This window comes from Lepidochelys kempii, chromosome 1, assembly GCF_965140265.1.
Source record: "Lepidochelys kempii isolate rLepKem1 chromosome 1, rLepKem1.hap2, whole genome shotgun sequence".
Lineage (NCBI taxonomy): Eukaryota > Metazoa > Chordata > Testudines > Cheloniidae > Lepidochelys > Lepidochelys kempii.
The window spans coordinates 245,177,114-245,190,445 of record NC_133256.1 but is presented as its reverse complement, the minus strand read 5'-3'; the positions used below and the strand labels follow the sequence as shown (position 1 = coordinate 245,190,445).

Sequence of the window (13,332 nt, the reverse complement as noted above, 5' to 3'; positions counted from 1 at the left end):
GGTCTAGCCCCAACTATGACACACTTAGCTCACTTCCCTAGGTGGAGAAAAATCAGCAGTCCGATGACAGGCAAGTGGTGTGGCTCAAATCATGCCTTGTGTGGGTGGTGATAAAAACAGAAGTCTCTGAAGAACCAGAAGAATTGAGGCACTGAGCAGCAGTGCTAGAACCTGCCTGCTGGTGGGTTGGTGAAGATGACTTGAACCATTGCAGGAGGGCTTAACAAGAAAGTCCCTTAACAAGGGAGAAGCACTGCGTAGCCCCACAAAGGAGGGCTGTGGAATTCTTTAACCAGGAAGAAGGATTTGAACCTGAGAGACCAAAGGAAACTATATTTATAAAGACTCAATAAACTGGACACCAGGAAGGGGAATATGACTTCAGGATGTGAACAAGTTAGTTGGGAGAAGCAAGAGGGAGATGAGGGTGATATTAGGGTTGCCACTTCTGAGGTAACAAAAAACGGGACATCTAGGATGAGCCTGAGCCCATGAAACTGGACAGCTGGCAGTGAGTACTGAGCACCATCCAGCTTTCCCAGGACAGCTAACTCAAGAAAAGGATGATCCTGGGAAAACCTGGACAGGTAAATCCTATATATGATGGAAACCACTTCAAGCCAGGGGGTGTGGCAGCACCCCCAATACTCCTAATTCCAGCAACTATGATGGCAACCCTAGATGGCATGCCTACATCACCATGTTGTGCCAGGAGGGGAATGCTGCAGGGATGGAGCCAAGCACACACAGACTATGAATGAGATCCTACTCCTGGGTGTCTCTTGAAAATTGACTATAAAGTCTAAAAGTATTTGGTGATGTGGCTGACAAGCCATTGACTTCTAGGTTAATGTCATTAAATTGATTAACCATGTGACTCTGGCCTAGACTACATTTAGCTTGTCTCCATAGATTACAGAAAGTGGATTAATTCTCTGCACTACACAACCTGTGTTCTATCAGTTTACTCTTCATTTTGTGTAGCATTAAGAGGTTACACAGCTTTTTAAATATAAGATTTTGAAGGCAATCAAGAATTTATTTTTATTGTGTGATCACTTCAAATTCATAAACATGTACATCAAATAATTCAAATGTATGTTTCCATGTGGTTTGTAGATTTGGACCTTATCAGTCATGTTTTAGTTTTGAAAAGAGAAACAAGCAAGATGATTGCCATGTGAATAAGGATACCTTCCATCTCTCTAAATAGCTAATAATGGCAGTGAGCCATATCCCAGGTGCATACTTCATTAAATTCAATGGAAATTTGTCTGACTTTGGCACAGTCTAAAAAAGAAAATTTCAGGCTAGCTCCAATCTCTAAACTTTTCACTATATTATGTTAAAGAATATATGTTATGAATGGCATAAACTGTATGTTGCCCTTCCTTCACTCCCAGATATCCCCACTCCCACCTCTGCATCTTCATTCTTTTTTCTAAAGTTAATCCTAGGTTTCCTGCCGCTTTGCTGACCTTCCGAATTTTAAGAAACAAAAGTAACAAATGGCTCAGCGTAAAACTACAACACCAGGAAATGTAGAGTTAAGGATGTCACCCTCTGTGACTTACTTTGTGGCCTCATGCCAAGAGTTTGAGATCCATGTGTGGGGAGAGAGAGAGAGAGAGAGAGCGCTTCTGAGATCACGCTCTGTTTTTCTGAAATTCCAACACGAGTGTGTATGTGTGTGTCAGATTCTGAGATCAGTGAGTATGTCGCAAAAAGGGGTGGTCAAGTCAGTGTTTGGGGACCTTCATGATGGCTAGCTCTAGCCAAAACTATCACTGTCATGAGCTACAAACTCACACTCAAAAATTAAAACTGAAATTTGTGATGTGTAGAGATATCAAGGAAAAGGAAAAACCACACCATCCCTTAATCTTACAGAATTCATTGCTGTCCAAGGTTCTGGGGTAAACAGAATTGGCAACAATTTGATTAGTGTACATTTCTAGCAATGGAGATAGCTGGTGTAACACCATGTCAGTACCTTTTCTAGGCAACCCGGATAATTTACCGCACACTTCCAGCTTATTTTTCAAACAGACGTGTCTCTCCACTCTCTATGACATTCAGCAGAGCTCACCTGCATCTCAGTGAGTTATGCTTAGAGTTCTTGGAATATTTCCTGCTAACAGCTAAACAAATTTAGTCCCTTTTTCTGTTCATGAATTCTCTTCAAGCAGATGTCAGTTTTCACAAATTGGGGATCCTTAGCTGGTGTAAATTGACAGCTCTGTGGAAGTTAAAGAGCTATTATCATTTACAGCAGCTAAGAATCTTACCATTGTTCATTACTGAAAAATATTCATTGGATGGTTTGTATGAAAATATTTCACCATATAGATTTTTGACAAAATAATCACAGAATGTTGCTTTGAGTGTTCACTACTCATAATTTCCTGTTTGAGCTGTGTGATTTGTTTCTTCTCCTGGACTAGATGATTCCCAAAACAACAAAGAGTTTTCAGGAAGCCAGGTGAACTCTTCTAGCATGAATTCTTGTGAAACTGACGGGTATTTCTAACACTTACCTTTTCCACCAGTGAATTATTGTGTACAAAAATTATTGCAGAAAAAGAAACAGAAAGCAAACCACAGGGGACTTGAATACCCTTTAAATTAATTACTTTTTGTTCAAATCAATGTTTGTGAATATCTGTTGACAGTACTCCCTGGGCTCTAGTTATGATCCACATTCAACTGTTTCTTTTCTGTAGCTCAGCATAAAATTCCGTCCAGAACTCAACCCAAAGAAAATGTTTACGCAGATTAGTATCTGTCATTGCTTCTATTTGTTTAGAAATGTCCACCAGCTCTTATTCAGCTGCCTAGGTTTAAATTAGCTGTCATTGGCCTGGCTTTCACCCTTATTTCTGAAATGTGGCATTAAACGTTCACAGTTCAAATAACAAAGAGCATTAAAGTAACTGAAATATAAATAGTAAAAACAACAATTTAATTGAATAATATAAAGTCCCCATAATGTGGTACGGTGTAATCTAGTCACCTCTGGCTGGGCCCTCTCTGCATTTGCAAAGGCTGATGCAGCAGAGGTGATTTCAGCGATGTCTAACCTCAGTGATTTCTCTCCACAGGAAGCCTCATGTGCCTACGTACTGATAGTGACAGCTGTGTACTGGGTCTCAGAAGCGGTACCGCTCGGAGCTGCAGCCCTAGTTCCTGCTTTCCTCTATCCACTCTTTGGAGTCATGAAGTCCAGTGAGGTAGCTCAAAGTGTACTTTTGAATCACTTCTTCTTACTCTGTTAATCATTTGCAACAAACAATTCTTAGGAAAGCAACAGGGATAACAGGGCAGCTAAGTGCCCTAAATATGTAAAAAGTAGGCCAACCATCAGTTTATAAAAGGAACATAGTATGACATTCCAGGGTGCAATCTAGACTGATGCGGGGTGTGTCACCCCTGCCCTGCAACCTTGGGTGTCAGGCAATGCTGCTGTAGCTTCCAACTTGGATCACTCACAATTAGCCTGCCAGCATGCAGGTCACACCCAGAGTGTCTTTGTATAGCCACAGCCCTGGTCCATCAGCTCTGACCCCAGCAGCCTGTCAGCAGAGACCAGCCAAACCCTGGCTTCCACCAGCCTTGGTTACTATTTTCAAAGTGACCCCAATATACTCCCAGTCCTGAATTTTCCCCCAAAACACGTGTTCTGCACTGTCCAGCCCTCTCCTGGACAGTCCAGATATATTAAGTCTGTTGCCCCTCAAAGGAGATCCATACACAACAGTTCCCTACCTTAAATGAAGTTACCCAAACAATTCACATCACTGGATTAGTTTTAATTAAAGAATAAAACAAGTTTATTTAACTATAAAAATAGATTTTAAGTGAGTACAAGTGATAAGGCATTAAAGTTAGAAAAGGTTACAATAAAAATAAAGATAAAATGGTTTCTGAACTTAAGAAACTAGACTTGGTTCAAGGTGAAGTTCTTACATGTTTTCAATACATTGCTGACTAAACTCTTAGGCGAGGATCTGTTCCCAATGTCGATAGGCTGTTTCTTTTGTCTTCTTATGTGGCAAAGAGAGATGGATAGGGAGAGAGAACGTGGGGTGCGTTTCCCCCTCACTTTTATAGTTCAGTCACCCTTTGAAATGCATTTCCTGAGAGTGACCCCTAGATAAAGTTCTTTTCAGCTGAGAGCCAGGAGACATGGAGTCTGGTAGGGAGGAAGAGTTTTTTTGCTGCTGTTTGCTAAGGTGCAAACCTATTTGCTCCTGCCCTTTTCCTTGCCAAAGAATGGTGACTTGATAGATTTTGGCCCATCAGCTTTGATGACACCTGGCTGTGGGTTCAATTTTTACTTTGTCTTTGAGAAATAGGTTTACCCACTTCCCAGACTTGTCTGATTAAACATACTTCAGTCATGATTTCATCTGATGTTCATAATTGTGCATATAATGTTGTTACATACATTTGATCATGAAATTATTGACCAGCAAGTTATTAGTTTTCAAATGATACCTGATGAGGCATATTTTATACAAATATTATTACAACAGTGTATAGCAGGAGTGGCCAAACCACAGCTTGTGAGCCACATGCGACTCTTTTACAGTTAAAGTGTGGCTCGTGGAGCGCCCCGCCCCCCATTCTCCGACTACCAGACTGTTTGGGGGAACTCGGGGCTTTTGCCCTGTAGTCGGGCATCTGCGCAGCAGGGAGCGGGGTCTCGGGGCTTCAGCCTCACGGGAAGCACCTACCAGGGCTTGGGGCTTCAGCTAGAGTGGGGCTGAGACCTCGAGCCCTGGCAGGCAAGACCCCCTAACCCCAAGAACCCCCCTAACCCCATAGGGCAGAAGCCCCTAGCCACACCACCCTGCCGCAGGGTTGAAGCCCCGAGCCCCAGCAGGCACGCCCCGGCTCTTGAACTTCTGAAGATTGTCATATGCAGCTTGGAGTGTCAATACATTTGGCCAACCCTGGTATATAGGGTGTGAATACAGGGGTGCATTCCATCACACATAGAAATATAGAAATGGCCAGATTGAATCAGATGATTGGTCCATCTAGTCCAGTGTTCTATCACCAACGGTTCTCAGTACCAGCTGCTTCAGAGGAAGGCGGAAGAAACCTTGCAGCAGGTAACTATGGAATAACTCTTTCCCAAGGAAAATTTCCTCCTGAACCCCAATACTTAGAGGCTGTCTGATCCCTGAAGCAGGAGAATAGGCATGACGGATATTAATATTTACTATTATAACAATTCTTATCAATATACATGTCTGATCTGTTTTACAAATGCAGCTAGGCTCGACCTCAGTGACTGATATTTTGTTCCAATGAGATCCACAAGCTAAATGTATGCCGTGAGAAAAAAAGTATTCCCTTGGATCAATTTTGAATTTTCTTCCTTTAATTTTTTTTAGTTCTCTTGAATTATGGTACTGGGGACTTCCATTTATACTATCTACATTCTTTGTAAGGTTTTTCTTTTGCTCTTGTTCTCAGTATGAAGGTCACAGTCAGCTTATTAGAGCAGGAAACCCAGGGCTTGTCTACATGACCAATGTGTATAGAAGCAAGGGAGTCATCCCCCTCACTCGTAGTGTAGATGGAACCTAAATGTAATACAAGGCCTGAATGTAAACTGGTTCAGTGAAGTGTACAGACAGCCTGAAACTGCTCTGTAAGGTGTGAAGTGCCCTGGCGATCAGCAGTGAAATGGTTAACCGTGTTGACATGGAAAATTACATAATTAGATTCCAAGGTTATATTTTACACTCGTTACACAAGCTCAGACTGCCTCTTACTCCTTCCCAAGTGCCAAAACCCCAGCTCTACCCTATGCAACTGCAAGACCCTTCATTTTCCTCTGGCTTCAAAACAGTTACACATTTTCAGTACAAAATTCTGCAGCATGCCGAAAATTGTAAATGTATGGGCAGCGTGCTACAAATTGAATGTAATATTTAATTCAAATTAAATAACCACAGGAATATTCAACAGACTGCTTTATTCATTTATCAAAAATAAAATGAAAACTTAAATGAAAATAAAAATACATAATTGAAGCTGTTGCAAAATTTCCAATGTGCTGCACTGGAGTGACACAGAATACAGGCTCTTGCCACACTATTTACGCCAAATATCACTCACAGGGCCATATGCGGGTGTGTGTGTTATATTCATTTGTTTCTCAAAAATACTGTGAAAGGGATAAAGGGAAACAATTGAGTCTTTGTGCTGCTAGCTCGATAGATTCCTTTCATTCAGTCTAAGAACTTTTTTATTAAAAAGACGCTGGACTGGGTGCTAGGGGGAAAAAACATTAATGAGGCAGAAAGGAGCAAAAGAAAGTCAAAGAGGTGATATTTAAAAGTTTTTGGCAAACACTTAACCATGATGGCCAAGTCCTTTTTTGTCATCATGGGAATTTATTAAATAAATAAAAATAAATATATAATTTTTAATAACTTAGGATAGCACTTTTCATGAGCAAATCTCTACAAAAGAGAGCAAGTATCATTATAATGAGATAATCACAGATGCGGTGTACAGAGATTAAGGACAATGAGGAAAATCTTGACCCCCCCCACATTGAAATCAAAGGCTGGACTCCCACTGATTTCAATGCAGCCAGGATTTAACCCAGTGTTTTCAAACCTTAACCCTACATTTAGTTAAATACATAGTTGGGCGTCGGGTTAAATGTTTGCCTACTCTTTTAAATATCACTTCTTTGGGATCATTTCCACAAAGAAAAAAGTGTGGTAGCTGATATGTGATTGCTAAAGCATTTTAAAATCCCAGTGTAGACAGGGAAAGTTGTAGTATTAACTGTTAGCTGGTCCTTGTAAACCCTTTCCTGTGAATCCTTCACCTCAACTAGCTCACGTGTTAAAACTACAATTTGCTCTGTCTGCATTAGCAATCACATTTTAAAAAGACACCCTTTGTTCTAGGGTAGAAGAGTCTTTGGACTTTCCTCAACTAGCAGCAGGAGTTGCACTTGCACATCGCATCTGAAACCCACCTATTTACATGTTGAAATAGGAATTTAGAGGCCTAACTTCAGGTAACTAATTTTGAAAATTTAGACTTTAGGGACTTAACACAGCAAATCTCTGGCTGAGTCAGGAATAGTGCCAAGGCATCCTTCCTTTCATTTTTTTTAATTATGGAGCGGCAGGGTGGTCCAGTGGTTAGGGTACTAGTTTGGAGCTCTGGAGACCTAGGTTCAGTTTCCTACTCTGCCACAGGCTTCCTTTGTGACCTTTCAGGGAGAAATGTGGCCACAATTTGACTCTAAATATCTTATCCAGGGTCACTGAGAGAGTCTGTGTTAGAGCAAAAAGAAAAGGAGGACTTGTGGCATCTTAGAGACTAACAAATTTATTTGGGCATAAGCTTTCGTAAGCTACAGCTCAGCTCACGAAAGCTTATGCTCAAATAAATTTGTTAGTCTCTAAGGTGCCACAAGTCCTCGTGTTCTTTTTGTAGATACAGACTAACACGGCTTCTACTCTGAAACCTGTGTTAGAGCAGCGGGTTGATGTTTATTATACAGGCACTGGTAGTGAATCCATAGTTAATTTTTCATGGAGATTTGCTATGAAATCATGATTAAATCCTGTTCTGTTTTACATTTTGGTGATGGAAATTTGTCCCGAAATTTCCAGAAAATTCTTCAAAAAGCAATGACATTTTCTGTGTATTTTTTAAAATAAAATAGCTGCTGATTTTTGTGCTCTCTCTCTCTCTCACACACACACACACACACATGCATACATGTGCATGATCAGCGACCATTACGCACTGACATTTCAATGGGTAGAGTCAACATGTCTCTGGGGGGTTTTCTGTGGTTGCATTTTAGGCCTGGCTTTCCTTATGATTAAACAGAATTAAGTGGGTGGCAGTAAAATCCCCAGGTTGAATACGCACTTCAGAAGCTGCCATCCTTATACCTATGGTGGGAATCAGTAGATGTTTCAGTTTGGGTCTAATCAGAACATTTAACACTTTACAAAGCAAACCCTGTTCACAGAAGTAAGAGAGAATCACATGACTTCTCTCAACTTCTCTCAGTCTCTCCAAAATTGAGAAACCTCGTGACAGGTGGCATGAGACATATTTTAATTTATAAACACCAGAAGAAAGGGAATTAAGATATGGTATTTTGACTCATAAGTTCTCCAGTTCCTCCACCTTGCCAGCATGCTCTCGGCTTGGAAACATAAGTGTCCATAACATAACATAAATATAAGTGTCTTCACCTTCCCAGCATGCTCTCTGCAAGTAACTTTCACTCTGTGATTGCTTATCTCCCGCTTGCCTTTCCTGCAGGTGGCTGCAGAGTATTTCAAGAACACAACTTTGCTCCTCATGGGGGTGATTTGTGTGGCAGCTTCTGTTGAAAAGTGGAACCTACACAAGCGGATTGCCTTGCGTATGGTCATGATGGCTGGAGCGAAACCAGGCATGTGAGTGAATCCTCTGCCTTAGAGCATCAAAGGATACAGGCATCGAGTTTAAAAATAAATGAGCAAATATTAATTAAATCTAGCCCTATATGCTTTTCAAAAGCAAATGATGTCATTACCCATAATGCACTGTACTTTTCCAATCAGGTACTCTAAGTCAATCGTTGATGATCTTTTCATGGGCTGAAAGTTTATGAATTTTCCTGTTCTCTCTCTCTCTGCCTCTTCTTTTTGCTTTCTATCCCTTCACCAGTATTCTCTGTTCACTGTGCTCTCACACTTGTTTGGTTCTTGTCTCCTCTGTTTGTTCCTTGCCTGTTGTTTAATGTGTACAAAATACTCATGATGAAATGCAGAATTTCCTGTTTTCATGTTATAATGAATTTGTTGTCAGGGCATAGGTGGGACTTAAATGAGGCATTGTATTGTGCTGGCCCCTGCACTGGGGTGAATTTCAACTTGATGCAATATAATATATTTGTAACTAAAGAGAACAAATAATAAATAACAATTAATTAATAAAAATATTAGAAAAGGGGATCACATGAAAAGTTGTAAAAGTGCCCCAAGAGGGCTGTTCTCTCCTGTGTTCTAGGTTACTTCTCTGCTTTATGTGCTGTACAACTATTTTATCCATGTGGCTTTCCAATACCTCCACCACAGCCATGGTGATGCCAATTGTGGAAGCCGTGCTACAAGAATTAGTGAATGCTGAGGAGGAATGTGAGGTCATCGGTACTGCAGGCAACACCATTTCTGAAGAGAGGGAGCCAATAGGTATAGGATCATATCAGTAATTTTCCTTTCACTTTTAGATATTTAAGGCCGAATCCAGCTCCTGTAAGTCGGCATAGATCCATGGAAGTCAGTGGAGCAATGTGATTTACACCACCTGAGGATTTGGCCCATATTATTTATTTTCATTTATTTTATACAGCAATGTTTATTTTATAGCCTCAGGGGTGCCTGGCAGGTGAAGTGGAGTTGGGAGCCTGTGTAGGCTGAAGGGAAGCTGAGTTGAGGACCTCACTACAGGACAGATTTAAATTGTAGCTTATGCACAAGATTTCAGTGAGTTCTAACTATATGGAAAGTTTGAAGGGTCTGTTGTTTGGGTTCCCTAACTCTGCATTTCCATATCTTCACATGTTTGGATTTCTTTTATGCTTAAACTGTGAATTTCCAGGGTTGAAAACTCTCAACATAGTTTTTGTCTAGGAATTTCCTTGGGTTTTTTTAAGTGAAAATGTTCATACATGAACAACACTAAACAAGAAACTCATAGAGAATGTTCTCATGTGATATATCTATTGATTTCAATATATGAAGGATCCACCTTAAATAGTTTATTTAGTTCAAACTTTTGGGAGGGTCATATTCTCCGTTACACTCTGGCTGCTTTACCCAACTTGAAAACAGCACAAAACAGCCAGAGCATACAGGCCAGTTAACCTGGGTTTACAGCTGCTTTGTTTAACTGGAGCTGTACAAAACAACTTCAGTTTTTCCCCTCCCTCTTATCCTTCAAATTCTTACTGCCTTTTCCACCTCCCTACACACACATCAGTTGTCTGCACTCCTCTACATTCCCTGCATGCACAGATATATATATACAATGTAGTTTCTTTACCCTCCTAGTCTACCTATTGAGTAGATCTGGTGCAATGGATACTTTTGAATATTTAGGCTTAATGGTCATTTTGTGCCATTAGTTTTCATAACTGAAAGTTTATCTGTTACAAAGAAATCCCCCCTTTCCAATATGGCCATCATCTCTCATTGCTGTCAATGGAACTTAAGCCACAACTGCTCTCAGAGAAGACAGCGGCCATGTATGCTTCCCAGAGGCAGGGGCACTCAGTACCACTGAGAACAATGAAAGAGAGAGAAGATGGCTTTTTCAAAATGGCCACCAACAGAGGGCATCTGTCTCTTCAGTGCTGCCTAGAACAATGGGAGATGGAAGATGTTTTGAAAGAGGGCAGGTTTTATTTCCTAGCTGAACATTGTGTCTTTCAGACTTTGCTGAAGGAGAAACGTCCAGTTATGAAGAATAAGAAGGGAAATGACCACTAATCTTAAAACATTAAATAAATAATAAAATACAATAATTAAAAAATAATAATCTAGTGTAGCTGCTGCACAAGATTTCAGTGAGTTCAAAGAGCAGGTTGTTCTGTTACTGAAATATTAGGGACAAAAACATATAAGATTGGGTGCTAACTTTTTAAAGGTCCCACTTTTCATTAATTTTAATGCCTAAACTAAGAGATTTATTTATACATTCTCAGAACATTGGTTCTATACTCAAAGTGCTATTATCTCACACTTGTTTCATCCATGGGAGTGGAGGAGGGAATGCTAGACAGGGCATAGGGCTCTTTGTCACTACAGATCATAGTTAAGGTTGTTTGAGTCTCTTAACTGTATTTCCAAACCTTGACATGTTTGGATTTCTTTAAGTGTAACTCTAACTCTGAATAACATCTGTTCCTGAGCTAATTTACAACATCACTGCAATGTTTCTTACCCTTAAGTTACTGAAACATACTCTCAACCTTTACTCCATCTTGATGTAATGTTTTGTCTGGGAATTAATAATGGAAGTCTTCATTCAGCATTGAAATGCTTCCAGCACATGGAGGCACAGCCCAGAGGCAGGGAAGCAAAGGTGTATTTAAGCCAGTCAGGGTCTGAAACAACCCTCCTTCCTCTGGACCACCACCACTGCCATATAAGTTGACAGCCCAGGGAGCTGATCTAAGGTACAGCAACCCAGTCCTTGTGGCCTATAGGCAGCTACACAGAACCTCCATAGTGCTATGTTATAGCCCCAACCCAATCCAACCCCGGCATGACCCTTATGCTGGGGGTTGTGAGAAGGCCTGCACAGGGCATCCTATAGCTGTCCAGTTCAGCACTTGTGCTAGAAGAATTTGCCACCTGTCAGCTAAGGGGCTTTTTTGCCCCATATGCCACTGCAGGGGCTGTATTGGGAGGGAAAATCCCTCCTTTTGTTTTTGAATTTGGAGGTCATACATCTTAGTATTGACCAGATCCAACCTTGCTTAGCCTCTCAGATCTAAGACTGAGGCTATACAGCTATAGTCATGTAGAGTGTGTTACTGTTAGGTCTTTATTGGCAAAAGCTAAATAAACAAGAAAATATGGAGTAATAAGATGCTGCATTAGGTCCCTGAATAGAAGGAAGTGTTTATCGAAGATTCTTTCTGAATTCATTTTACATTAGCTCCTGCATATTCATGGACACAGTTCTGAATTGAAGCCAAGGTAATCAACTCCCATCTCTGACAGTCTCTCTCTCTCTGTCTCCCCCTTCAATCCCTCCATCCATTACTTTAGGTCTCAGCGAAAAACATGGCCAAGCCTCAGTGGAGGTCATTTTCATCAATGAGGAGTAAGAACGAATCCTGTGCATCACTACTGGAGATATGAACCTACACAGGTTGCAATGAGATGAACACAAGAATGGCAAAAGGAAGGGCAAACAGAATCTTGCAAATGAACATTTTAGATGTGCTTGAAGGGAAAAGATTATGCAAGCAGTGGCGTTAGGGTAACAGATATCCCTATTTTATAGGGACAGTCCCGATATTTGGGGCTTTGTCTTATATAGGTGCCTATTAACACCACGTCCTGTCCCAATTATTCACACTGGTTAGGTTTGCCAGCCCTCCAGGATTGTCCTCATTCTCCAGGAATTAAAGATTAATCTTTAATTAAATATTATGTCAGGAATACTAAATATTATGTCCAACTAAAACTGGCAAACCTACTTGCTATCTGGTCACCGTAAATGGGGTTAATGTAACGATCTGGATCTCACTATGCTATGATCCACAAGCCACACAAGATAGATGTTGCTTTAATGAGCTACTGGAAGGTGCTCAGGTGTTACGGCAATGAGGGAGGTACAAGAATCTACATAGAATAGAATAGATTAGTAGTGTTGGGTTTTCCAGTGATTCACGCCACTGTGATAGAGATATTAAAGGTTTGGCAGTAAACACTGTTGGTTTCATGGAGGTGGAACCCCATCATCACAGATCTAGAGAGAGACCCTTGGAACAAAGTGACTCTTTCCATGTATCTAATGGAGATGTCATTGAGATGTCAGAATAAATGGAACTTTTCACAACTTCAGCAGATTTTAGTTCTTGCTCAGGTGCTCCATTACCCGCCCTGAACATGTGCCTTTTGGATAGCTGGGAAACTTGCATTTAAAATATATATTTTCCTTTCTTTGTTTTTAGTGCTTCGACCACTGACTTCAGTTCCCTGGTGCATACTAAGGTATTGTGATAGGTAGTACCTACACCATGTGACCAACACTCATCTGCATTATAAAGCAGTACAGCAGGAATGATCAAAATGTGGGTCATAAAGGAGAGTATGGCACACTCCTCTATCTTTAATGGGAAGTAGATCTGGTAGAGTCCATATATTACAGCATGCCATGCTTTAGCTGGATCCTATCAGCCTGGCTCCTGAGATCAAGATGAAACATAGGTGCTGCAGTTTCTGTGGTCCATATCTCCATCTTACATGAGAGACTGTGATCAGTTGAATTGAGTAGTGAGGAAGTGTAGCCCCTGGGCTCCTAGCAAGTAGCAAATGTGGCCTTTTGTTCTGCAAGATTTGGGCACTCCTGCAGTCAGAGATGTTCAGTCAACTAGAGCACTCTAGGGGCTGGCCATTCTACACCTTATAAAATCAAGGCTCAGGTGCCGCTTGCAAGGTTTATGTTGGATTCTACCATCACAAAGCTACCATGGTGACAGAAGGAGATGAGCTAAACTGACCATTTAATTTTTAAGATTTTTTTTTAAATAAAAAGACCTACTTTTATTGA

The 13,332-nt window shown here is 40.8% G+C and overlaps 1 protein-coding gene across 2 annotated transcripts in view; it reads left to right on the top strand.

Annotated features, from left to right (window-relative positions):
* SLC13A4 (solute carrier family 13 member 4) overlaps positions 1-13,332 on the top strand; it is a 38,060-nt gene that overhangs the window by 5,202 nt on the left and 19,526 nt on the right. For both annotated transcript variants that reach the window (XM_073322025.1, XM_073322035.1), the window contains exons 2-6: positions 3,102-3,230; positions 8,323-8,459; positions 9,055-9,236; positions 11,823-11,877; positions 12,734-12,773. In XM_073322025.1, coding sequence (XP_073178126.1) covers positions 3,102-3,230; positions 8,323-8,459; positions 9,055-9,236; positions 11,823-11,877; positions 12,734-12,773 — 543 coding nt within the window. The remainder of the gene's footprint in view (positions 1-3,101; positions 3,231-8,322; positions 8,460-9,054; positions 9,237-11,822; positions 11,878-12,733; positions 12,774-13,332) is intronic.